This window comes from Poecilia reticulata, chromosome 17, assembly GCF_904066995.2.
Source record: "Poecilia reticulata chromosome 17, P_reticulata-male-v2, whole genome shotgun sequence".
Lineage (NCBI taxonomy): Eukaryota > Metazoa > Chordata > Actinopteri > Cyprinodontiformes > Poeciliidae > Poecilia > Poecilia reticulata.
Window position 1 is genome coordinate 4,233,204 of NC_088846.1, and position 26,879 is coordinate 4,260,082.

The 26,879-nt window shown below is 38.0% G+C and overlaps 2 protein-coding genes across 7 annotated transcripts; one reads left to right on the forward strand and one right to left on the reverse strand.

The window, feature by feature from the left end:
- Positions 1–264: 264 nt before the first annotated feature.
- gk5 (glycerol kinase 5) lies at positions 265–16,405 on the reverse strand. Of its 3 annotated transcripts, none has more exons than XM_008433328.3 (17): positions 16,358–16,405; positions 15,696–16,016; positions 14,948–15,041; positions 14,745–14,820; positions 14,527–14,620; positions 12,411–12,542; positions 11,192–11,267; positions 10,820–10,881; positions 10,646–10,719; positions 9,222–9,282; positions 8,353–8,479; positions 8,153–8,257; positions 7,959–8,053; positions 5,941–6,044; positions 5,785–5,844; positions 5,451–5,584; positions 265–3,602 (listed from the first exon to the last, which is right to left on the reverse strand). In XM_008433328.3, exons 2-17 carry the CDS (start codon positions 15,831–15,833, stop codon positions 3,448–3,450), a joined length of 1,587 nt encoding a protein of 528 aa, XP_008431550.1. In that variant the 5' UTR covers positions 15,834–16,016; positions 16,358–16,405; the 3' UTR covers positions 265–3,447. The 3 variants fall into 3 exon arrangements, with proteins under 3 accessions (XP_008431550.1, XP_081454025.1, XP_081454024.1); XM_081597899.1 differs by lacking the exon at positions 16,358–16,405 and adding an exon at positions 16,330–16,347; XM_081597898.1 differs by lacking the exon at positions 16,358–16,405 and adding an exon at positions 16,092–16,305.
- On the forward strand, positions 16,343–26,362 carry LOC103479097 (nucleolin-like). Of its 4 annotated transcripts, XR_014084162.1 has the most exons (15): positions 16,343–16,501; positions 17,375–17,435; positions 17,525–17,587; positions 17,865–17,972; positions 18,866–18,937; positions 19,019–19,142; positions 19,239–19,396; positions 20,746–20,872; positions 22,341–22,492; positions 22,578–22,725; positions 22,804–22,937; positions 23,013–23,139; positions 23,244–23,420; positions 23,928–25,728; positions 25,823–26,362. XR_014084162.1 is itself a non-coding variant. In XM_008433330.2 (14 exons), the coding sequence occupies exons 1-14, from the start codon at positions 16,487–16,489 to the stop codon at positions 23,929–23,931; spliced, it is 1,470 nt and encodes a 489-aa protein (XP_008431552.2). In that variant the 5' UTR covers positions 16,343–16,486; the 3' UTR covers positions 23,932–26,362. The 4 variants fall into 4 exon arrangements, 3 of the variants coding, with proteins under 3 accessions (XP_008431552.2, XP_008431553.2, XP_008431554.2); XM_008433330.2 differs by having other exon boundaries at positions 23,928–26,362; XM_008433331.2 differs by having other exon boundaries at positions 17,865–17,966; positions 23,928–26,362.
- The last annotated feature ends 517 nt before the right edge of the window (positions 26,363–26,879 follow it).

Here is a 26,879-nt window from a genome sequence, read left to right on the forward strand (position 1 = left end):
CAGCATGTAACTTATCAAATGTGGTATTTTTACATATTGGTTAAAACTATCACCGTTTAATATAAGACACGTAATCTGAAAAGATTGACCTCCACACACACACACACACATATATATATATATATATATATATATATATATATATATATATATATATATATGTATATAACTTGTTTCTTAAATATTTGTATTTAAGAAACAGGTTATGGGATAATTTAACCGGAAAAATTGTTTTCTTAATAAATTCCCAGACCTAATCAAAAATAAGCATGTCTGAATTTATTGCTTGTGTGACGTTTCTTCTCTACGGTGGTTTTAAATTCATTCCTGCACATGAGGCTGACAAAATTTGACTTATGGTTCCAGATTCTGAATGGAGCCCCAACTCAAGTAAAGAAACTCTAAATGTATTAATAATTTCATTAATAATAAGTTATTCATCAGTTATTAATAATTTCATAAGCCAAATATTGATGCAAGTTTTGATTCCCAACACCATACTTTTCAGATTTATTTGTGACATGTGTTAAAAACAATGCATCAAACCTTCATCTTCATTGGAATGTGTTGGTCAATTGCATAAAAGTCTACTAAAAGTTTACTGAAGTCTGAGGTTGTAACACCAAAAAAGTTTGAGAGACATGAATACTGTTTACTAGACATATTTCAGAAAATTATGTAAAATCCAAACACCACCCAGCAGGTCAGAGGTGAAGAAAAAGGTTTAGAGTTCTCAGTTACAGAACAATCATGTTAGAAGAATGTCATCAGAGTTCATACTGATCATACGACATCAACATGGAAAAAAAATCTACAATAATAAGCAATACAGTATTGGAATGTTTCTTTTTTCAGCCAGCTCAATCATTTCTTATGTCCCTGATCCAGTCTTTATAAAACATTATGTAGTACAAACGCTCTTAAATTCTGAGTACAGTGGCTTTTACAAGTTCAGAGGAATAATCACATTTTAACAGTGAGTCAGAATTTAACACCATTATAATTATATTATATACAAACATTCATAAAGGGTTTAAAATATAGTTGCTCCAAATTTCCCAAAGGAAACAAGTATTTTTTTAAATCAGGTCCTCATCTTTTTAAAATGACTATGCAAACATTATACGTTAAATCACCAAAATGCAGCTTCATAAGAAAAAAAAATACTGGTTCTGAAACATCCAGAAGTCAGGTCAGTTTTCTTTTAATCCAAAATGAACTGAAGTTTGTGCTTGAATCTGAATGGATTCTGGCTCGTGTTCCAGGATTAAACATTTGGCACTCAGTTGTTGCTATGGAGCACTCATGAATTAAAAGCTGATAAGCCAGTCGTTGGCGTCATAGCATTGGGTAATGTTATTTCATTAACGAGACAAAGAGACTGAGAAGTGAAATCCAATTTAGACAAGAATGAATAAAGTTATCTTCTGAATAAATGGCACTGTTGAGAAGAAATAGTGGAGCAGAAACTTCTTCATGCTGATGGTTCTTTATGGACCCGGTTCAGACTTGGCAGTAAGATTCACTTAAAAACGCTTCCTAAATGATCCGATCTCAGGTTCCAGTTTCAAAAAAAAAAAAAAAAAAAAAGTACTTAATCCCTTTCAGATTTCTTCGGGGTTTTTTGGTCACATTTAAAGGTGTCAAATCCAACCATTTTTAATATCAGATGACAACAATGTGAGAAAATAATAATAATAAAAAAAAGGAAATTTCCATGAACTCTGCACTCTGACAGAACATTTCTAAGGAGAATAAATGAAATTCTCATTTTAAAGCTGGATTTCTTATTTACTCAAATTTACTAAAATTATCTTTCATAATAGAATTTGTTGATAATTTAGATCATGAAAGTATGTCAAAGAAAAGTCAGAACACAAGAAATCTGTACGGAATCCATGGCAACAAGCAGAACATCACCTCCTGTTTCTATGAAATCCCTAAAAACCCGAACTATAAAATAATCATGAACACATTGGAGGTTTATGTGGCTTTTTTTTTTACACTCACCTCACAAAAATAACAACCCATACATACACACATCTATTGGTTTATACCTTGATCATCAAGACTGTGCAGGACTGAAGTTTTTGTCAACTCTAACCACTGTTTTGCACCAATGCAATTAAATTATTGCATAGCATTTTTTTTTCTCAGATCTAAATATTTATATGAATTATAAAATAAACAGTCAGAAAAGTGCTTCAATCTGGAGAAACAGCTGACAAACTTTCTGATTAAAACATAATTATTTGATATCAATGTGTTTGTTGTGACAATACATTTTTAGTTGTTTCATTGCCAATCATTTTGTGTATAAAGTACTTTAGCCAACTGTGGTTTAGATATTCTATATAAACGCAGTTATCTTTGACTTGATATAAATGAAAATATTTATATATTATCTCCTGAAGGCTTATTTCACCTTATTTTTGATCTTTTATATGTTTGGACCATTTGACTTTTACTGAAATATGACTGATTATGATGAACCAAAACAGATCTCAGCAACCTGCTGCTTGTACTGTATTTGTCTTACAGTAGAAATTTTTGCCTAAAAATCTACCTCCAGCTAGATACATGGATTACTCATTAATTTAGATTTTATTAGAGTTTTCTTAAAACCAGAAGAATCCAATGTAGAGCTAATAACCGGAGTCATGCGTGGACCATTAGCCAAGTGTTTGTGTTCAGACTACAATGCAGATAAGATTGAAGATGTACTGAGAAATCGGCCGGCGACCAGAATCTGATGATTTTTATAGTTTGATGGTCAGAAATGAAAACATCTGGTCTGCTTCCATTCACATATTTAAATGTTTCTGGGTCTAACAATAGTCCTCAGTTACTGAGGACAAAAGACTCAAAGTTAGCTACTTTCCTTTCCAATGAGATGTTAAACACGGATTCAAGATGGTTTAAAACATCGACTTCAAGAATGTCTTTGCTTTAAATAACTAAAACCCTGTTTTACAGCAGCCCTCACACACAGTGTTGATATAATCAATATTTGACTGCTAGTGATAAAGAGATGAGAGAAAAGCCCTATTCGGTTAGCTTCATTTTTTTTAGGTCTCAAAGAGAAACTGGAATTTGCTACGGTTGCTTTCAGCAAGTCAAAGCTCTAAATGAAATGTCAAAAGATTCTGGTCTGTACTAGGAGTCTTCATGATCTGATCCCCCGGTTTGGTTGTTAGTGCCTGGTCTGAACAGGACCTCAGAACAGTTCTGACTTGACTGGAAAGTTCAGAAGATTTTCATTTTCAAGTAACTTGTGGTCCATTGTACACCTTCCTTCACCTGCTGCAGCTTTAAGTACCGTGTCTTTAAATTAAGTGGACCATGATTCACACAGATAAACAGTTATATTCATTTGAAGGCACAGCTGATGGCGGTTAGTTCTGCGTTTCACACGTACTCAGCAGCTGGTTCACGTGCGTCCCACAGTCAGGGCTTGTACCAGTTCATGGAGCGCCTCAGGGCTCTCTCCCAGCTCTGGAGGATGGGGTTGTATTCCTGACCGGGGCCGGCAGCACCTTTAGGCAGGAACACCTTATCAGCGCTCTGCAGCTTCTTCAGCTCTTCACGGGTCATCCAGAAACCTACAGAGACGCAGGCATCCACTTAATCTGCAATAATCTCATTACATAATGCGGTGAATAGAACATAAGAAAATAGCAGGACTCATTTCTACTTTTGTGGCTCTAGTCAGCAAAATAAAAATAGGACTTTTGATCAGGAGCTTTCATGAGTTGCAATATATTTAGAGTATGAACATTGAAAAAAAAGGATAATTAAAGTGACTGCTCGACAAAGTGGCTTTTTATGTCCTCCATTTAGGTAGAAGAGCATTCCTACCAAATCTTAGACTCCTGGGATTGTTTATTTAATGCAGAAACATAAAAAACCAATACAGACAGCAAAAACAGGAAAATGTGACAGACCAACTTCCTAAATAAAGTCTAATACCTTAAAAATTCACCCAACTAGCAAACAGAGCCCATATTATAAATGCAGCTTTTCAGCGAAGGCCTCAGAAGTTTGTTAGAGAACATTAGCATACAAACAGCTTCATGGGGGAACACAGCAGGCAGGTCACGGAGGAAGTTGGAGAGGTTTAAAGCAGGTTTAGGATCTAGAATGATTTGCCAAGCTTTGAAGATGTCACAGAGCTCCGTTCAATCCATCATCTGGCACTGAAATGTAGAACTACAGCAAACATCCCAAGATGGACATCCATCTTAGCCCTGTCCATCAATCACAATTCAATCACAGAGGGAGAATCTGTTGACTGGACGACTAGAGCACTCCACAAACCTGGACTTTTTTAAGGAGGAGAAGAAGAAACCTAGTGTTGATAGAACACCTCTGGAAGTCCTGTGTGCATTTAGCCACAGCAAACAAGCAGATGAAGATATTCTGTCCAAACGAGATCAAAATTTAACTTTTTGGGGCAGCAAGTACATCACCTTAAGCATCACAGTGAAAACACCATCTCCACATTGGTACATAATAGTAGAAGCATGATGCTGTGGGGATGCTTTTATTCGGCAGGGACAGGAAAGCTGATGTTGATGTACTGATCAATAAATCCAAGGCAATCCTGGAGGAAAACCTGCTGGGGGAGGCTGTGGAAGTTCAACCGTCTGATCATACAACAAGAACTACAATGGAATGGTTTAGACCAAAGGACATCCAAGTGTTTAAAAGGCTCAGTCAAAGTCCAGACCTAAATCCATTAGAAAATCTTTGAAAAGGTTTTCTGTTCACATCCAGTCTCCATCCACAAAGACAAAGGTCACAAATTCCAGTATCCAGATGTGGGAAGCTGGTGGAGACAAACTCCAAAGACTCTCAGTTGCTATGGCAACCGAAGGTGGAAGTACTTATGCTTCATTTCCATGAGACATTATGGCATGGTAAGCTCAGTACGATATTTTGTCTCATTCTATTGTAAAAATCAACCCAAACAACTGACCTGTACCACACCATTCTTGGCCCCTTTCAGTTGTAAGCAATGGTACAGTAGGACGTACCATACTTGTCACACAACACAATCCGTTGATTTGGGGACAGAAAAATGCCACTGCTTGTGTCACGTTAGTCACTTAGTATGACATCAAGTTAGGCGGTTGGGTTTAACCTCCAGGGAGAGTCTAACTGGCTCTCCTGAATACGCCGGACCGTAGAATACCCCACTGCACCTTCTCCTGATGTATCGCTCAATGGAAACAAGGCAATAGTACTGACTCTGAGGGCTGAATAGAGATTAAAGCCACCAGAAATGTGAAAAAAAATAATCATGCATCATTTTCTTTCGACTTCTCCGTCATACACTATTTTGTCTTGGTCCGCCACATCAAATCCCTCCGAAATAAGAATTAATGGCTATAGGTACAAATACTTTTGCAATCTGGAGTTGTGTTTTAAATGAGAGTGTGTTTGCCTACCCACTCCGAGTCCGGCAACAAAAGCGGCCCCCAGGGACGACATCTCCCGGTGTTGGGGTCGGATCACCTTTCTGCAGAACAGGTCTGCAGTCAGCTGCAGGACAAAGTCGTTGGAGGAAACGCCACCGTCCACCCTGAGACAGAGAGGAGCAGAGTGCTCAGCTATCGCTCAAATCATTTCACTGTAACTATGTCAGAGGAGAATCTATCCAGATAATGTATTATCGATACGCCTGCATTAGCTGGAGCAGAGTCCAGTGAAGTTCAGGCTGACACACCCAACTTGCTGGATACAATCCAGGTTCCACATGTAAGACTGGACCATTAACCTCACCTGATCTTTGTGATGGGGATGCGGGTCTCTCTGAGCATTGTCTCATACAGCTGCTTGTTTCTGAGGAGAAAGATAAACCAGTAAGCATCAAGGAGGCGGAGACAAGTTCAAACAAGTACATGCTGATTTGTTTGAAGCCTGCCTAAAGCCAATCACCTGAAGGCAACCGACTCCAGAATGGCTCGGACCAAATGGCTTTTAGTCGTGGAAGGTTTGAGGCCCATCAGGGAAGCACACGCTCTGGGGTCATTCAGAGGAGCCTTTAATAGGACACACAGAGGTGAAAGACGAGCCTCCTATCCGAGTCAGCCATCTCTTCATGCATTGACACAGTTCTGATTAATTCTCAAGGGTGGAAGGAAAACACAAACCACAACTTCAATGAACTAAAAACTGGGAGACCAGTGGAACAAAGCCACAATGGACTGTAGCTGGTCATTTCTGTTGGTCTGTGACCAAAATAACTGACTTGATGACAGATCTCAGCGTTGTAAACACTCTAAACAACGGGAGAATACAACAACGTCACGGAGGATCTAAGGAGGAGAATTTTTGGCTAAAATTGGGAAAAATCTTCTAGAGCCGTTTCTAAACAGCAGCACCATCCAACTTAATCAATCAGATGCAAGTACAGGTTTTTAGTCTATGTCACCATTTGAAAAGGTCAACCTGAGATGAAAGGAAATAATTTTGGATGTTCAGCGACAATCCAGAACCATGGAGGTTCAAGCTTGGCAGTAAGTGGAAGGAGCTGGAAACAGAAGCTATTAGGCTACACTGACCAAAATATGGTTGGAGAAATTCATTGATACATCGGCTCTGATTTCCTTCATTTTGGGCAATTGGACGATACTTACATGAGAAACCAATCTTATCCACTGTCCTTTTTAGCTCTGCTGTGAGAGAGGACTGACTGGTGTCGTTATATAGAAATCCAGGTGGGGATAGAAGTGCGGAGCTGAGATATGAAGTGTTTTGGTAGCAACTGATGCATACCGCATCAAATATTTAAATAATACGTTACAAACTATTGCTATATATTGTCAAGAAAAAAAGAGGGTGAAGTTTTCTATGTCTACCAACTCCTTTTTGGACAATTTGCTTTGCTTTCTTGTCTTGTATTTGACTATTTTTATTCATGCTTGAAATCAAATCAAGTCTGATTTGATTTGATTTGATTTGATCAAATCAAATTTGAATCAACAGCCAAGCATGGTGGTGGCAGCCCTGCATCCCTGCCAGCGGTACAAACACCTAAACCTTTTCAGGTGGATGGCAGAAACTAAACTTCTGGAAAGCAGTCAGTTCTTGTTTTCTATAATCACTGAAGTTGACTGTTGTGTAATCACTCCCCTCAATACAACACAGCAGTTCAAACATAAAGCACAAAACTAATGGATTTCCAGGAGAACGCTTAAAACTACTTGGTTATTAGTTTTCCTGAAAATGTTGTCACGGTCATTCAGCCATTTGATTTGTGTTGGAGGAGGAACACAAACTAAAAACATGCAGGAACACCGGCCATGTCACTAGGCAACATTCGCCTGGACAACAAGGGGAGGGGAGACATTTTCTAATCAGAACTAAAATATCAACATCCAGCAGAAAACACTTACAACTGCCGGTTCAAAATGGAGGGCAGAGGGGAAAAAAGAAAAGCATGTTACAGAGAGACAATGCAAAACCTACAGCGGCATATTAGGGCCATTGTAGGCAGAAAAAAAGAAAAGGAGGAGTAAATTTCTCCTTAAAATCTCTAGAAAATTTTCTAGAAAAAAAAACAAGGAAATATTTGAGCTTGAAAAGTCACAAATTTGCTAGAAATCTCAGAAATTTTGTGATAAAAAAAATAGTCTAGAAAAAAAACTTGGAAATTTCTGAGTTTGAAAATTTTGTCAGAAAAAAATCAGAAATTTTCTAGAAAAAAAAAAGAAATTTTATACAATTTCAGAGTTTTTTTTTCTTGAAAATTTATGAGTTTTTATCACAAAATTTCTGATTAATTTACTACTCTTTCTTTTTTTTTCTACCTACTATGGCCATAATACACCGTCATAGAAACCAGATGAAAAATCATTACCACAACGCATGTGCTTTTATTAGAGATGGAGATAGGCGTGTGCATAAAAATATAAAACGTCATATGTTAGCAACAAATAAATGAGTGCATTTACCTGCAGGCCGCTGAAGGAAGGGACAAAGCACACTCCATCTGAGTCGCTGACACTGTAAGCCATGTCGCTGGTCTCTCCGACGTCTGAGAAAAGTTCTGCAACGTCATTTTAGACGTGAAGAGGAATAATTATTGGATTTTTAAAGAAAAAACCCCCAAACATTTTTACAATAAGCGACCCAGTTCAGTCCTCACCAAGTTCTTGGGCCCATTTGATGGCAGTGCCCGTGTCTGCTGCGTTGCCCTCTGCAAGGTAAACGACGTCTGAGCCGATCTTCCACCCCACCAGCGGATACAGACCTGCAGTAGACGGGTTGGAATAATCCAGCAGGATTAAAATCTGGATGAAAAAGACAAAACAAAACAAAACAAAAAAAAACGTACAGCTCCTCTACCTGCCACAGACGTGTGCGGTTTGCTCCCAGTGTTGATGTCCATGAAGGTGCCGGTTCCCATCGTGATTTTCACATCGCCCACATCGAAGCAGCACTCTCCAAACATGGCCGCCTGCTGGTCCGCCATCTGCCACCGGAGGGCAGAGTGAGTTTATGGGCAGGAGCGAAAAACGCCAAGACGCGCCATCCCATCAACGGGACTTCACGACTGTTTTGACCAAACTTAGAATGTGTCTGATGTTTAAAGTAGGGCTGAAACGATTAATCGTATTTAATCATTAACTAATCTAGTAACCGTTTAATCGTTAATTGGAGTATACAGACTCCAAAAAAAAAGAAGAAAAAAAACAATTGATGAAAGAACAATTGTATAAAATATATATACACTTTGCATTTTGGATAAAAATCATATTTGTCTGTAAATCTGTTCTACCCAGAACTCAAGTGGCGCAGTTGTAGCTTTACCTGCTTTATTAAAGGAAAGTTGTTATTGTATTCTACGCTATAAAATGTTTATCTTCTTATTTAAAAAAGGAGCACAACTTTATTGGTCTTTTTTAATGTATTTTCAATATAGTCTTAAGAGGCCAAAGGAAAAAAATCAGCATGTGTCAATTTCTTTATACAATTCATTGATTGATCGTCAAAAAAAATAAAATTGATAAAATAATTGATTACTAAAATAATTGTTCGTTGGAGCCAATAATGCCCTGCAACAGACTGGCGACCTGTTCAATTTTACCAAGTACTTTTTTTTGCATTTTAACAACAGTAAGTGAGATACGGAGGAACAAATGAGACAGTTTCATTGTGACTGTTTATCATATTTATGCTGCTGCTGGTTTGCGATGCCAGGAACGTTCACTCACCACTGACATGATGGGAATGGACACTCCAAGGATGGACGGATCTGTGCAGCCGAACTTATGGCTGATGGATCATGAAAACAGAAACCAGAGACAACGCATTATCTCCTGCTCTCGTCTCATCCATTAGTAATCTGTTCTAATGCAGGAACAGGACAGGGAACATGGCATAATGTACAATACGCTTCATCATAAAAACATGGTGAAATTATTATTAGACCCTTCCCCCCACCACCCCATACAAGCCTGTTCAACTACCTATTAATGTTTCCACCTCACTGGTTTATGTTATTAGGTTATGTTATTAATACACAGTAAGTCGTTATCTTTAAAAAGACAAAAATCTAAATCAAATCCACCTACAAACTAGTAAAAAAAAAAAAAGTTTCCCTCACAGTGAAAGGGGCAGTGTTATGTAAAATTGACTCTTTTAAGCTGCAGTGTCCAAGCTTCCGTCTCACAGAGCATCCCTCACCAGCTCTGCTCCTTCAGACTAGCCAGGAGCAATTAGCAAACACCTGGTAGAACTGCACATGTGATTAGCTCATTATACGAGCTACCCGTCAGTGCAACTCTGGTAAAAATGTTAAGGGGTTAATAGAGCTATAGAGCTATGTTGTGATGACTTCCTGAAGGTGAAGTTTCAGACAGAGCAGGAGATTTTAAAGAGACAGAGGCCCGATTTTAAGGTGTGAGATCAGGAAGCAAAATGTATTTTTAGTGATATTTGAGATATATATATATATATATAATATATATATATATATATATAAATAATGCTATATATATATATAGCATTTTTATAATAACTGTAGGTAACATAGTTACTTGATTATGCTGTAAAATGTCAATATGTGCCTTGAAAACACACTATACTGCCCCTTTAAGTCTAAATGTAGTCATACCTCCAGCAGTTTTAGATTTGAAATCAATTTAATTGATTTTAGAAGTCTGTACATAAACTGTAGCAAAACAATGCAGAAGCGCCAATCAATAGAAACAATAAAAAACTGTTTTTATGTGCATTTTCTTTTTAAATGTCATGTTGACGATTTATACTCCTTTCAATAATCAGTGGAAACATCTTGATTAGCTTTACACCGATCGAAACCTTCTTCTAATTGCTGAGGAGCTGTTCCCATGGGGATTTTGGTGTTGAGCTGTGACGTTGGCAGGCCTCCTTGCCATCACCCTAATCTTTAGATCCTCCCACAGATTTTCTGCCAGATTCAAGCTGGGAATAAATTCCAAGCCTGATCATCAGCCCAACACCTCCAGGAGAGGAAAACTTTACAATAACCATAAATCGGCCACATAGTTCAGATCGATGTTCATCTTGTTTTTAATGTCTCCGTGTTCTTCCAGCGGTAAAAACTTCTACAACCAGAAGCTGAAATGTCTTGACGTGTAGTGAAGTTTTAACTTACCCTGTATTTTCTACTTGGGGGAATATTGAGAGGGGCAGAGAGACAAGAGAGCAGAGAAACTGACTCCAGCACATCTGTGAAACAACACATGACAGAGAGGTAAAAAAAAACAAAAAAACTATAGTAACCCCACCATGCTGAGCACAAAGGAAGCAGCAACAAGATGTACCACACCTGGTAGGAGTCAAAGATCCCCGTTGAACTGGCGTTGGAGTAGTCTGTGGCGTGGACACAACCTGAAACAGATTAGGCAGCAATATGTGAAGGAACTGTCTGGAAAAAAAAGTCCTAATCGTTTGTTTTCCACTTCCCCTCCTGCAGAGGGCTGAAACATTCCTCAGAAATTGCAAGCAATCAGCGATGCAAGAGAAATGTGCGAGACAAAGAGCGCCATGTCTGGACCTTAATATCCTGTTAGAAAGTCCACGGCGTCAAACTGGCAGGTTTGGATCACACATTTCTACAAATGGTCTGGGTGTCTAGGTGGGACAGGCTGAGCGGCAGCGACTGCCTGACTGCCTGACTGACTGACTGACTGCCACCGACCTTTGGTGAGTCTGAACAGGAGCCAGGTGTCTATGGTTCCAAAGCAGCAGTTGCCTTCTTCAATCGCTTGATGGACCTGGAAAAAGAAGACGACATGATGAGGAAGAGGAGGAGGAGGAGTACAGTCTGTTCCTGCTGGGATTCTTGACCCGGTGTGGAGGTTGGTTTGGAAAATGAGCCACACTGAGATCATGTCTTTATGCTGCTCTCATTAAAAACTGTACTGCCATGAAAAAGAGTTGTTTCAGATGGCTAAACAAATTCTAGTATAAGTGAAATATAATCAGAGTTAATACAAAAACAGTTCTTAAGTGGTGATTTCATTTATTAATACTAAAAAGGAAAAAAAGTGACCCAAACCAGCCTTAGCCCTGTTAGGTTAAGACAGGCTGTCCTTTATCTCTCAGTGGGACTCTGGGTCTCCTTTTCTTAGCAGGATTGTTTGAATTCAGCCCTGTGGGGACGTTTGAGCATGAACAGTCAGCAACCAGGCCTTCACTTTGTGTTTTGGAGCAATTCAGGCTAAAATGGTTGAGGTGCTTATGTCACTGTCCTGCTGTATTACCCAGCTTGACCTCAAGTCCTCAAACTTTTGGGATTTTCTGCTAGACAGCAGAATTCACAGTTCCATCAGTTATGACAAATCGTCCTGGTCCTAAAGCTGGAAAGTCAAGCCCAGGCCATCACACAACCACCACCATGTTTAGCTGTTAATAAAATGTTATTGTAAATATAAAGTTAATGAATGATGAAGCACCTTCTAAAAAAAATTAGAGTTGCACCGATTGTAGTTTCCTGGCTGATTGTTGGATGATTTTCAAAAAGCCTGACCTGCCAATTCTGATTTTGGACGATTTTCTTTTTTTGGCTAAATAATGTGATAAAGGAGGAGGAATTCTTTTTTCACAAAGGACCAGATCAAACTACATTCTACATTAACTCAGGTTAGCCTTCATGTTAATGTTTGTTTGTTTGCTTTTTCCCTACTTAATTTTTAAAAAATTACCAAACAAAAAAACAAAAAAACAAAACACAATTTGTAAGAGATCTAAAACTTTTGCAGCATTAGAGCTCAAGATGCTGCAAACCCTCTGGAGACATATCGTTTTAATACATGTTTGTGGGTTTTACTTTATCCAGCTTGGCAGAAAACAGAAGCACATCAGCACAGCTTCATTTAAACTTCCTGTTGTGTTCACCAGCTGGGTCGTCCACACACCTGCTTGTAGTGGGCCAACACCCACACGAGGCGAAAGGTGACGTGCTGAGTGGAAAAGACGATGAGGCTCGCTGCGAGCGACCGCTTGTCCCGTGTCAGGAAGTAGGCCACCTTCATTGCGCCGTGGATTATCTGAGAGTGTTGAGGAAAAAAATAAAGATAAAAAAAGAGTGAATGAGTGGTCATCGTGTCCAGCTCCAGCTCAGTCATGTTTATCTAAAACCCGAGTCAAAGTCATGTTGCCATCAGCCAATCAGTGGCGGGTAGCTGTTAGCTTAGTTCCATGATACCGTTCCACTGTACTGTTTTTGATTAACCGAATGATAATTGTACAGCAAAATGTGCTAAATAGAATAATAATACAACTATTCTACTTAAGGAGATCTGATTAGAACATATTACAGACAAAGAAGTTTTATTAGTAGTATTTTTAAATGCAAAATGTATATTTTTGTAAAATGTTTGCTTAATTACTGCCCTGAATTTGTTGTTCTTTTAACAATTAGCATTTTTTTTTTTACTTGCATACTCCCTTTAACGATTAATTGATTACTAAATTAGTTGTCAATTATCTCAATAGTCGATTTATATCTCAATAAATGAGCCTGAAATGAGATGAATGGTTTTCACTCTGCAGTCAGTAGGATAATTAGGCTGTTGGATGGACGGAAGCAGAGTTAAAAATGGCTGCCTGACCTGCAGAACTTGTTGATGAAATGCTCATTCTTCAGGCCGCTGCTCCAAATGACAAAACATGAACCCCCACCCTATGAATCACTTACTGGTATATCACACTGGGACATGATGAGAACACAATTACTCAGCGTTTTGAGTAAGGAATTTAAAGAGATCTAAAATAATTACACTTAACAATTCCAATGTCTGGGAAAATGGTTTAGAAGCAGAAAACATTCCCAGGTCTGGAGACAGTCAGCAAGATCCTAAAAGAAGTTACCAAACCTCTAAAACCTCTAATATATCCTCATGGGACCAGCAGCAGGCTGTTGCTACTGTTGATATGACGGTGCATACTTGTACAATCAAAGAGATACACTAGTTTAACTATCAAGGACGCTGTGCAAGAAGGAAACCTTTGTTCTGTAAGAAGGCCAGAATAATGTTAACCAGGAACAACGTAAACAAAGGCAAGGACTACTGGAATCATGGCTGATCCTCATTTGGACCCCAGAACAGAGGAAAAAGCAAAGCATTCCAGAAAAGACGAGGAGGTGGAAGTGAAGCTTCTTAATTAAATTCAGCCAACACCAGCTGGTATGGCACGAGGCGTGCTAACTTTTTTCTTCAGTTAAGAGACACATTTCTATTTATGTCTTTAGATTAAAATCTCAATCCATATGGATTAATTAATAAACAAGCCAATTAGATTAATGCAACATGTAAATATTGCTCTATATTGTAAAGTGTAAGATGCGTTTCTAATTTGAACTTCAGAACTTTGGAGCCTGGAATTGCATTGTGAAAAACTTTGTGTTATTGGCAAACACCGTATTGTCATTTAAACAAATCAATCTAATGTATATAGATAAAGCAGGTTATTTATATACCTATTTAATGACTAAAAATAGTTGTCAAATATTTTTAATGGCCATAAAAACAGTCATTTTAAAAATAGTAATTTTTTTAATAGGTTTTATCGCATCATAGAAATTATTGCACTAAACTATCTTCTTTTTTGTGATTACTTGTCAATAAATCAGTTTATTCCATAGAAGATATTTTATTAACAAAGAAAATAGGATTTATTTGTGCTTCTTTAAACAGTACAAGTCTAAGAGCTTCTTGGAAAATCTCATTTAAAAAAATTAACTTAAAATATTTAAACATTCAAATCCCCATATGATTACATAAAGTGCTACCTCCATGAAAATATACTTTCTTATGTGATGTTTATTAAAGATATATAAGAGGTAAAGATGTCAAGGAGCCCTGTGATGGACCTGCCTCTGGATGGATGGATGGATGGATGGATGGATGGATGGATGGATGGATGGATGGATGGATGGATGGATGGATGGATGGATGGATGGATGGATGGATGGATGGATGGATGGATGGATGGATGGATGGATGGATGGATGGATGGATGGAGACCCACCTTCATGATGCAGGACCTGTTCCAAGACTTCACCAGGTCTGCAGCTCTCTGGTCCTGCCAGCTGATGAAGTTGTGAAAAGGAACCCCCGTCCTCCTGTTAAAGTTCAAACACAATGAGAGAGAAGAGGAATTACAGAAAAGTCAAACCAGAAGTGTTCTCGCTCACTTTCCAGCTTCTCAATGAATGACAAACTGTCAGGCTGTTTCATTTCTGTGACCTGTCCCAGGTGGTGAAGGTTGCTCTCTGAGTGGAGATGCCGAGGGCCTCCATCTGGCACATCTGGACTCCTGCATCTATAACAGGAGCGCAGTAAAATATCAGCGTAATACTGGAACAGTTGAAGTTGCTTGAATCCTGTTGGCATTGCTGCCCTGACACAGCTCCAGATGGATTCGATAACAGGACGTCGTGCAGCTGTACCTTGCACTGCTCCTTTGACCACAGTGATAAAGCCTTCCCACAATGCATCTGGGTCCACCTCTACGTGTCCCACATCTGGATACAAAGGGACGACCTGGAACAATCACAGGGAATAATCTGGCTTTAAACGTGGCAGAGAAACAGGTTTATGCAAAGATCTGCAAAACACTTAAAATACTTCATAACCTTTCTACATTTCTACATTTGCAGGGCATTTTGTTAGTGTGTTAAATAATAAAGCAACACAAAGCGGTGCAACTCAATAACTTGTTGCTAGGTAACTAAGAAATGAGTTAGTTAGTTCATACCATCAACTTTGCTTGCTTAGCCCTGAGAGGTTGAGGTACTAAAGGATTTCCTCTGCCTACATCCCCCAGAATGCTAGGCAGTTCTGGCCCTGAGTTCAGATCCATCAGTTCTGGATCTGAATTCTGTCATATCTTGATCAAGTGCCTGTTGTGCTTTTCTGTCCAGCCCTAGCAACAACCCAGCCAAAGCTAGAGTGAAAAGGTTTAGATCATAGAATATCTATGTCTTAGAATGGCCCAGTCAAAGTCTAGATCCAGATGCTCTCCAACCAATCTGACAGAGCTTGAGCTATTTTGCAATGAAGAATGGACAAATATTTCAGTTTGTTATTATGTAGTACTTTATGTTACTGTACCACATACAATCCCATTTAAAAATTTACAACCCTATCAGGATAACGGGTAAAAACTGAAGAATATATTAGATGTAAATACAATACCTTGCTGGTGCATGATCCTCGGATCCTCGCCTCCTTGTCGTACACATGACATCTGATTGACGTTGTGCCAACGTCCACCGACAGGATAAAGCTTTCCTTCGTTAAGCCGTTTCTTCGACTGCCCATCATTGTAAACATCAGATGAGTTTACAAAAAGAAAACCTTAATTAGGTGCATCAAGTGTTTCTCAGACGAATCCCGGGTCCTCCATGGTCTGCTCCCACCGGCTCGGTTTTGAGCCTGGGCGGATGGTGGGACTTGATCAGACTGTAACTCGAACCCTGGACTTTGGTTTCTTTGAACGTCCAGTTCCAGTCCAACCTGCTCAGAAACAAACATAGGGCGGTAGATTACATTTCCGGGCAAACAAAGCTACAATCTGCGCTACTAACGTACTGACATCCTGGAAATCTATGAGAAAAGCTAACACGATTACATCCGCAGAGTCTCTACAGACTGGGTGGTGAATAGGGAAACTATTAGATTAGACTCAAGCTAAAGCTACATGGCTAACTGTTAGAAATAGATATTTAAATGATTATTAGTATAAAATGAGACTATTATAAACCATTATATGCTACATAGGCAGAGTTTACAACGTCGACGGTTGTCATTAAAGGAGGAATTCACAAACTGTTCATTTGTAGTTTTCGCGTACGCACCAGAACAGCGCGCTCTCCCTGCCGGCATCCGTAGAATAGTATGACACATGCGCAGTGTGCAGCATACGCTTAAGTTGCATCTGACCCACACGTGTGTTTTTCTGTCTACGCTTCCTGTTGGAGCATAACATGGCAAAGAAACAAGTAAGAATGGTATTTATGTTCATATTAGCTGCTGCTGGCGGCGTTTGTCGACAACGTAAGTTAACCGTTGTAAGAAAACCGTCAAGCTAACAAGTTAGCTTGTTATTTAGCAGCTTAATTTAAAAAGTCATGGAACTTCTGCGTGGAATAACTATTTTAGATATTAGAATTTCGTAACAAGTTAAATGTATTTTTTAGTGGCGATAACTCTATTATTACTACCGTTCTCTTACTACCTGTACGTTTTTTAGTCACTTTCTGAGACTACAGCTATAGATGGAAGTATATTAAACGTGTTAGCAAAATATTAGGAAACTTGGAACAAATCGCCATACAGATCTCTGTTGGTGACATGCCTTATATTTCTCCAGATTTATATGCATACATAAAATAAATACTGTTGTGGAGCTTTTTAGCTTCCTCATTTTTCAACTCAAACAAAAGAATATTGTTTTGTGGGATCCAGGAAATGTTGAAGAAATCCAACATCGAAATAAATTTTTCTGAGGAAGCAACAAAAAAATGTAGTTAGACATTAATCCAAAACTTAGAAAACAGATGCAGCTAAGTTACAAATGAAAGACCTGATAACTGTGAACAGATCTTAAAGATGTTCACCTGATAACTGTGAACATCTTTAAGATCTTAACATCTTAAAGATGTTAAGATCTTAACATCTTAAAGATGTTAAGATGTTTACCATCTTAACATCTTTACCATCTGTTAAGATGGTAAAGATGTGCAGGTTCCTAACACTGATCTATCTCTGGAGGGGATGGCCTTTTTTTAAGAGTTGAAAATGTACCCAAACTTTTGATATGGTAACAGCCAGCAATGCAGACCAGTAACTTTCTTTTTTTTTTTTTTTCTTAGAATAAGAGACATAAAAAAAGCCAAAACCGCAACATAAAGGAAGAGAATACACACACTAATGGTAGGTTATTTTATCTTAATGCTTTATATGAAGTATACTCACAACTTTTCATTTGCATGATGATAACAAAAATAATTTCATTGCACCAGATTGGCAGCCAGAAGAAAACACAGAAGTGGAGATGCGACAGGAGGAGAGTGGAGACGAGCAAGGTACTGTGACTCATAACATGTAACTCTGAGAGGTATTACAAACCGGATCTGAGATATGTTTGTCACGATACACACAATTCAATCTGGACACATTATCAAGAATAATAATAGCTTTATTAAAAAGGACAAATGGCATAGGATTCATTTATTTAAATACAAATAAGTTAATTAAGAACAAAATGGCAAGATTTTTAGGGAAATGCCTGCTTTACAGCAGCTTTTTGACAAGTCTAATAATTAATGCAAAGTTCTTTTCCTTTTTTAAATTTTTTTAAAGATCTTCAGGTGGACATTGAGGTAAAAAGAAACGTCCCCACGGTAACGGTGTCTTGGGAGAAGAAGGGTGCAGAAGGAGAAGAAGACAAGACAGAGAGGACAGGTGCTGGTAAGGGTTGTTTCCATGGGGATGCTGTGAGCTCTTAATTCTGGTTCAGTTTTACTGATCAGAAGTTTGTGACTGATTTAAAAATTTCTGGTTATAGTAAAGGTTTGACCTGCTGGTTTCTCAACAGGAAATGATGTAAAAACACACTGGAGCATCTTCCATGACGCACTTTCTAGGCTTTGACTCAATAATACAAGCATAACCATAGGAAGTAGGAGGGGCTTATGGCAGTGATGGGTGCTTCACGTTTTATAGAGGAAGTTTGTAATAACAGAAAAGAGTCAAAAGATTTGTCGCTAGCAGCCTTTAAGAAAAAGTTGCTAAAAAATCATTAAGTTGGCAACAATGCACTAGACCTCATCCCCACACTCAGCCACGCCCTCAGTGTCTCTTGGTTCCTCCCACTTTGGTGGAATTATTCCAAATTTGCCTGGGAGTGGGGTTTTCCTTTCACAAGGGGGGTTAGTTATACTTTAAATAGCTTCTGTGCTTTGTCTAATATCATTTTAAAAACTCTTCACAAGTACTGAAAAAAAGCTAGCGTTTAATTTCTTCTGTCAATAACAGGGTTCTCCCTGAAGATTGTTGCTGTCAGTAAAACGTAGCAGCTCTTGTGTGGGATGAATTTAGTTTCTAGTGAATGATTTCAGTTCTGAGCTTAGGATCAGTCCATGTGAAATCATTTGATTCTTGTTACTGGGAACTTAGAATAGTGAAATAATTAGAGGAATCGTAGCTCAGTAATGAATTAATGTGGTTAATGGTCTGTTTATTTTTCTAAAGATGCATTTTATTTCTTAGCCTGAGTCTGCTTCTCTTTTAACGGCTGTCATTGGAGAATAAAGTTCTCTTTAATGTGTTGGTTGCTGATTGTCTGAATTTGTGTGTTACAGTAAATAGAAAACGGACAGCAGACGCTGCCTCCGATTCTTCCCCGTCAAAGAAAACCAAACTGACCAACGACGGTACGAATTCGTTCTGTGGTGGACACCCAAACGCCAGCTTCTTTCAGTAAACGGCGCTTCACACGTTTTCCTCCGTTGCAGGTCTTTGTCTCTATGTTGGCAACCTGAACTTCACCAAAACATCGGAGGAAATCAGAAGCTCTCTGGCGAAGTGCTTCATGACGCAAAGTCTGCTGTTTCATGACATCCGCTTGGGACATTCCAAGTGAGTTTGTTTAAATAATCACGGTTGAGTTTTTTTTTTTTGTTTTATAGCTGCTGATGCATGGTTAATAAAACAAACAACTTTCTGTTCCTGTAGGAGGCATGCGTTTGTAGATATGGCCTCAGATATGGACCTGAAGAAAGCTTTGGCTCTGAATGGAGAGGAAATCCTGGATAAGCCCATGAAGATGGCAAAGACCAAAGTTAAAAGCAACAACCAGGGCAAGTCGAAAGCGCCACCTGTGGATAAGAAAGGTAAAGTTGTACAGCGGACCCCAGATATTCGAGGGTTTGAGTGTCTACAGCTCAAGACACCCTCTAAAAATACTTATAACTGCCTATTTGCAAACGCCAGCCAATGCTGTGTCAAGTAGCATAATAGTAGTATAAATATTTTAGCTTCCCAAGCTGCATTTTCTTTTAATATTTTAGATATTCTCTAAGGAGAAATTTGGGGTTCTGTTCCACAGAAAAATGGACTAATAGCTTGTAGTCCATAGTATGTACTGACCTGTAGAAGTGATACCAGAATCTATTCTAAGAACACTGAACCCCACGCCCCGGGAAAATATATTTTTTAGTTAAAATACTATTGAGAACCTGATAACATTTAATTATTTATCTGTATAAATCAGTTGCACCAGCATTCTGCATGCAGTCAACAGTTTCTCAAAACAGCTTAATAAAACGAGCTGCAACAATGTAAATGCTAAGTTGTTGCAGGTTTTGATAAATTGAAATTCTAAACTGTTTTAATTCAGTTAGCAACAGTTAAGCAAAACTGTTAAGTTTGTGTGATTCTCAAAAGAGAAAAGAGCACAAAAAAGCTTCACTGGTAACACTTCAAGTGTTATCAGGTTTTGTTAGACTAAACATGGTAACATTGAAAAGTTTTTGTTTTAAACTAAAAAATTATATATAACTTTTAACATTTTTTCTGAAAAATCTGCAACGATATCGCTTGTATTTTAGTTTATCAGAAGACATTAACATTACGTAACATTTTTCACTCACAGTAAACCCAGGGGTTACTTGTTCCCTGCGTTTGTTGTCTCTGGCATCTCTGCCATTTTTCTTTTCACCGTCACAAACTTCTCCTTCCCTCTTCCTCCATCAGCTCTGTGAATAGAAACAGACTGCTTTTAGAGTTGCAGTCATATTTCAAATTCAAGTGCTTTTTACATTAACAAAACAATATTCATATAAAAATGTTGCATTTGGTTCATCAAAAATGTGCGTAACAGTGGTGTTTGATTAATTTTGTAATGCTGGAAGTGGCACTACAGATGTTTTTCAACCATAAAGTGTTATTTTTTTTTCTTTTAAAGGTGTTAAATGTGAAAGAACTTAGAACAAAATTAATGAAAAATAAAAAGCACCCTGATGGAAAGTGATAAAAAAGCCATATTTATTCACAGATTGTAACCTTTTGAGTTTAATTTGAGGTCAGTTGATGAACTTCTGCTCCTGTTTTTTCTTTTGGAATCCGGTCATGATCCTCCAGCATGAAATGGGGAAAACTTGTCATCTCTTCCCTGGTTTTCTGGTTGTAAACAGATTTGTACACGCAAATGATTGAGCATTTGATGGGGTTTTTTTGTCAGTGAAAGACAAGCGGTGTTTGTTTCTGAAGAACGTCCCGTACGACGCAACCGAAGAAGACATCCGAAAGGTTTTCCACAAAGCCATCTCTGTTCGGTTTCCTGGAGGAGCCAAAAGTCCGACTCAAGGGTGAGAGTTTTTACTCTTTACTGTTTCTCCCTGCTACAGTTGAAACCAAAAGGTTGAATTGTTATAAGACGGGTAACTAAGGGTGGACAATATGGACTTTACGTTTCATCACAATGTATTTTTATTCTGTATTTGGATAAAAAGACACATGCATCCTTTTTTTTACTACCTCTCTAAAAGTTAAATTAGAAGAACGTCTCTTGTTTTAGGTCGGTTAGATTATTTCTATTTACTAAATATCACAGTAATAGAATACAGTTGTGATAATAAAAATGATAATTAGTTCTTTCATTTTTAGGTTGCTGTATGGCTATGCCTGTATGACAGCATTCATAACACCACAAACACAAATATTGTTGTTGAAAAAGAAAATCCTATTTAAAACAGTCTGTTTCAGAACCCCACTTAACTAAAGAAGTATGATTTATATCACTAAACCGTCTCACAATAACTACATTAATATTTATTGACACTGTCGTGGAACAAAAACTGGTAAAAATAGAAACATCTTTAAGAGACAAACATCTTTGTCTTTTAACATCTTTAATTCAAATGTTTCAATACGACAATAAGTCAAAACAGTCTGATAAAAGCCCAGTCCTGCAGGTAACTCACTGCAAAGAAGTGCTGAAACTGAAAAACAAATCAAGATAAATGGAATAAAGGAACATTTAAAGCAGAAGTGCAAACATTTCATGGCTGAATATCTTATGGACTGCTCTCCATCGTAGAACTTCATGTGCAATGTGTTTTTAGTTGCATGATGTTTTTTTAGGCTTTCAGTTCAATGGGAATGTGACCAAATACAGAGGAAATGTGTGTAAACGTCTGATTTCAAAGATATTGATGAATAAATCTTTGACTACTTCTTTCTCTCTTTATTGTGGCATTTATCAAATAGAAATCCTTTTTGTAATTTTGATTCTCAAACAGGTTTTTGATCTGATTTGCCTTCAGACTTTTCCATTACAAATATATGCAAAACTATATCAATATCTTGCTAATTTCAGAAGAACACAATTTCACAATCACATTGTTCCCATTAAATAAGAAACACAATTAAAATCCCATGTGATGAGTCACTTTGTGCACCATCATCCACCAACCACTTCCTGTCGTCGTCTGGTGGAAACCAGTTACTACTGGTTTCCACCAGTAGTAACATCCGGTTGTTGATCATGTGATGCGAAAAAAGGATTTCCATTACAGTTTTGTGAAATAAACCAGTTTTGATCCAGCCTCAACCCCCCGCATAATTCGAGCGGCAAAACCTTTTATTACAAAACAAGATTCTTTTTTAATTAGTGTTTCTATTAAGCTAATCTATTTTAGAAATGTCAAATTATGTAGTTATATGGTCAGTGGAAACGCAGATAATGAGGGGAAGAAAACATCATCTTTTTATTGATGTTTTATGAGGAAAGCATTTCTCACAGATTTCTCATCTAATTTACAATTTTTTTAACAGCATTGCCTTTGTGGAGTTTAAAAACAAAGCCATCGCTGAGGAAATGCTGAAGAAAAAACAAACAGCTCAAATTAAAGGCCGGAACTTGATCCTGGATAATGTACAACAAAGAGAGGCCGACGAAGGCAAAGCCAGCGGTAAAAAAACGAAGGGTAAGAAGACCTCATCATCAAATAAAGTCTGTTAGCCGCCTGACATTTTTAAAAATGATTAAAGAGATCTTCTTAATTCCAACAGCTGCAGCTCCTCCAAATAACATCTTATTCGTAACCCGTTTGCCTGAAAAAGCAAAAGAAAGGCACCTGAAATACGCCTTTAAAAAAGCTGTTGGTGTGAGGATTCTCACACGGCCAGGAGTCACTGCAGGGAAGGATGAAGGAAAACGGTAACCCGACGCTCAATCCACTCTTTATGGGATGGATTCCCTTCAGGACCCTCACCAAACATTTGTGATTCTCTGCAGGTTTGCCTTTGTCGAGTTTGCAACTGTGGCCAACGCTGAAAAAGCGCTGCAGAGGTCCAAAACCATCAAGCTCTGCAACCAAAAGATCAAAGTTGAAAGGGGTCGCATTGGTGTGAAGCCTGTGAAAGCTGAAGGTACTTTAAGATTTATTCATCAGTTGAATGTGCCATGCTCTCCAGAGGCGTGTAAGTGAGCGGTTTTGTGTTTAGGTCAGCAGAAAACCTTGTTTGTTGCCGGCCTGGCTGAGACGACGACCGCAGAAACTCTTCAGAGCGCTTTTGACAGAGCCGTCAGCGCAAGAGTCGCCGTTGATAAGAGCACTGGAACTTCCAAACGGTTGGTGTTGTGGGGTTTTATCAGTGGATCGTTAGTTTTTTATAAAAAAACCCCCATCTTTTCTGATTACTCTGCTTTTTGCTATTTTACTATTTTTTCTCCAGGTTTGGATTTGTGGAATTTGACAGCGAGGAAAATTGTAAAGCTGCCAAAGACGGCATGGAAGACTGTAAGATCGACGGCAGCAGAGTCACTGTAATTTACGCTGCACCGAGGGGTGAAAGTTCATCTGGGCCTGCTGGGGGGGGGGCGTCGCCTGGCACACACAGCAGGAAACAAAGGTACACCGGACAGCATCACTGTGAACCCAACACAGAAGGGCTGGAACTAACCGTTGTTTTACTAATCGATTTATTCTGGTAATTTTATTGGCTAAAATGCAACAACAGCATTCCTTCAGTAAATGCTTGATCATTTGTATCAAAGGAAGCATCTGCAGTAAAACTAATCCTTCCAACATCAACATGTGAAAAGCTCAGGTCTTTCTGCTGGACTGATCTGGTGATTCATTCTTTGGTTAACGGATTAATAATTGGACAGCAAAAGGTGCTTCATAAGAGTTTTTGTTTTTACAGAATTCAAACCTAAAATATGCGGTGATCTTTATATTGGACAAAAAAATTTGTCCAATTTTATTTTTAAGCTGAAGCCAAGCTTCTTTATCAGTTCAGTAAAGACGTTTTGTTTGGCCTCGTTTTTTTAAGAGACCAAACAAAGTGTAAAAATAAGTTTTTTAAAAATGTGTTCTGTAAAGAAGAAGATGATCTGCTTGTCTTTTCTTTCTTTAGGTAAATGATGTGGATCTGGAATTGCGCCACCAAGCTGCTGAAGAAGTGAAAACTACAATTTAACTTCTGGAAGACTTTTCTGCTGATGTTTCTTTGTTTCAGTTTTTAGCACCTTTAAGCTTCTTTCAGTACAACTAGAACATATTTTTAAACAGATCTTGTAGTTAGAAGTCATGTTTTGGATTGTAAAACATTTACTCTTCATTTATTAAAAGTTTGCCAATAGAAACATTGTCAGATGATAAAGTTTTCTATAAAGGAAAAATAGTAAAATAGCAAAAAGCAGAGGATAAAAGTATTTAAAACCCAACCTGGTGTTTTTGGTGTTTGTTAAATGTTAAAAGGTCCTACATGTAGTAGATAAAGTCTCCTAAAGAAGCAACAACCTTCATGTCTTTTTGTCTACTTAAGTACAAATAATTGATTATTTTCTAATACATTTTATAGCTTCTAGAATATTCATGAATAGAAGCTCAAGACTGCTTTTCCATGTTTGGTTCTGGTTCTGGAGATGCAGAGCAAAACCAGATTCAGAAAACCTGAGAGATCTGGAAGGTTAATACAACAACAGCAGATCTTTAATGTGTTGTGGTGCTAAAATGTTCAGTGATTTATAAATTAGCAGTATTTTAAAGTGTAATGACTCTAGAACTGGGTGTTGTATTCTTTCTTCATGGTTTTAAGTTTCAGCTGCAGCTGCCTGATTTTTGTTTTCCCTGGTCTTAGAGGACCAGGGAAGTGATGATGCTGAAGAGGAGCCCTCTGCCAAAAGCACCAGAGAGAGTCAAACTAGAGATGAGCTCCCCTTCAAGAGGACCAGGGACAGTTTTTTTGGTTTGTTTTGACAAATTATTTTTGAAAGTTGCCAAACAGGCAACAAATTAACCAGATGTTAATTAAATAAATGAGGAAAAACAACAAAAAAAAAAACCACCTTGTTAGGTAGGTGGTACAAGATGTCTGATCTACCAGATGCACAGTGAGATTGTTTAGAACACATGTGTCAAACTCAAGGCCCGTGGGCCAAATCTGGCCTGCTGTAGCTTTTTATGTGTCCCTCTAGATTCTAGACTAAACACTAAATGTGGTTAAATATTATGTAATCAATCAAATCAATGCATTTTTATCTGTTTATTATCAAATTATATCAATCAATCCCTCCAGTTTCTTGAGAATTATGGAAATTCACACAAAATCAACAAATCCCCGCACTTTTTTGTGCCAATACGTAATTGGGAGGTTATTACAGATTTTTCTCAAAGACTGTCAAAAACTTTCTTACTTGTACTAAACAGCTGCCTCCACCTTAATTAATGGCAGATTATAGTCCATGATCTATACAGTGAGTAATAAAAAGTCATATTTACCATCATAAACAGCGCAAATATTGAAAATATTTCTAAATTAGTACCACAAATACTTTGATTTTTATTGAAAAAAAATCCTAGTGGGACTAAAAAGATGTTCAGTAATATTTAATTTTAAGGATTCATTTATATTTTAACATTTTGTTTACAGGTTTTATCATTCTGGTACAACTGGCCCTTTAGGACCCTTCATGATCTTAAGTTGGCTCAGAACGAAAATGAGTGACACCGCTGGTTTAGAAGGTCTGATGGTATTTGTATTCCATCTTTCCTTGCTTTCATCAAAGTCACATTGCAGCATATCCATGAACACAAACTGCATTAGACATTTCTGCACATTACTGCCACTGAAGACATGTCTCTGCTTCAGATCATTCATCAGATCATCCATGTAATGAAGGTCTTCATTACTTTGGCTGTACAACCCTTAAAATGTGTGTTAAATGACAAAAGAAATGCATTTTGAATGATAAATGAAACTAACAGAAACAGATTGAAGTATTTTATTGATTGTGTGTTTTTGTGCAGTGGCATCTCAGCTGGAACTGATGGTGACCTGTTAAAATACAACAAACAAAGGGATAATATAAGTATTGTGATTGTTTGAAATGTTTGAAGGCTTTGTGTGGGTGTGGCTTACCTCTGTCTCTTCCTCTGCAGGGTGTTCAGGCTAAAAGATTCCCCGGGGGCCTGAGCACCTTTTAAAGGTTCCAGAAGAGACCAAAGCAGATGGAAGAGGGGGAGCAGTAGAGCTACACATTTTATATATTTAATGTTGGATTAATATTTGGATTGATAGAGATTGGTTTTTAGAGATTATTAAAATGAATAACATTTGGTAATGTATATTATTCTGAAGATTGTGTTAGTTTGTCAAACTGTGTTTGTGTATGTATTTTGTTTTACCCTGTTTTTGGTGGGTTTGTAAAGTGGAACAGCCAGCTACTATAAAAGGCTGCATGTTGGCCACATTGAAATGTGTTGCTGCTGAGACCCTTGGCCGCTGTTAGCAGGGTTGTCTGTGTGTTAAATGTTGGTGAATAAACACCCAGCGGGATTTGCACTGTTTCTCTGCCTCAAGTCTCCTACTTCCTCCAGCCGCTAAGGGCCATTCTAACAATCCAGAACTGGGAGTAATAAACCAAAATTAGAACAAATTACGGAAATTTTTAGAGGAGAAGACAGTCTGGAATGACATCATTGGTTTCCATAAAATTGATAATTTCTTAAATTTGCTCTTTAAAGAGGAAAGACTCATTTGAACATTGTGAACTGTTGGCAAGAAATCCAAAACTTCTGCATGACTGTAGCCGTCATAAAAGTAAGTCTTAATCAGATCCTCTTCTGAGAGCGAGTCCAGCACCGACCCTGTTAGACAACATGGAGCAGAATATAAATTATTTTACTGTCCAACAATGGAGAAATTCAGGAGCTAAACTAACAATGTGACACACAATTAAAGCAGTTGGTTCACATAAACATAGAAAATAAATTATGTAAAAACAGTAAAATGCTGTACAGTAAAGGCAAAAATTCAACGCAAGTACTGTGGAGTTATTAAAAGTAGCACATAGTGTACTCAAAA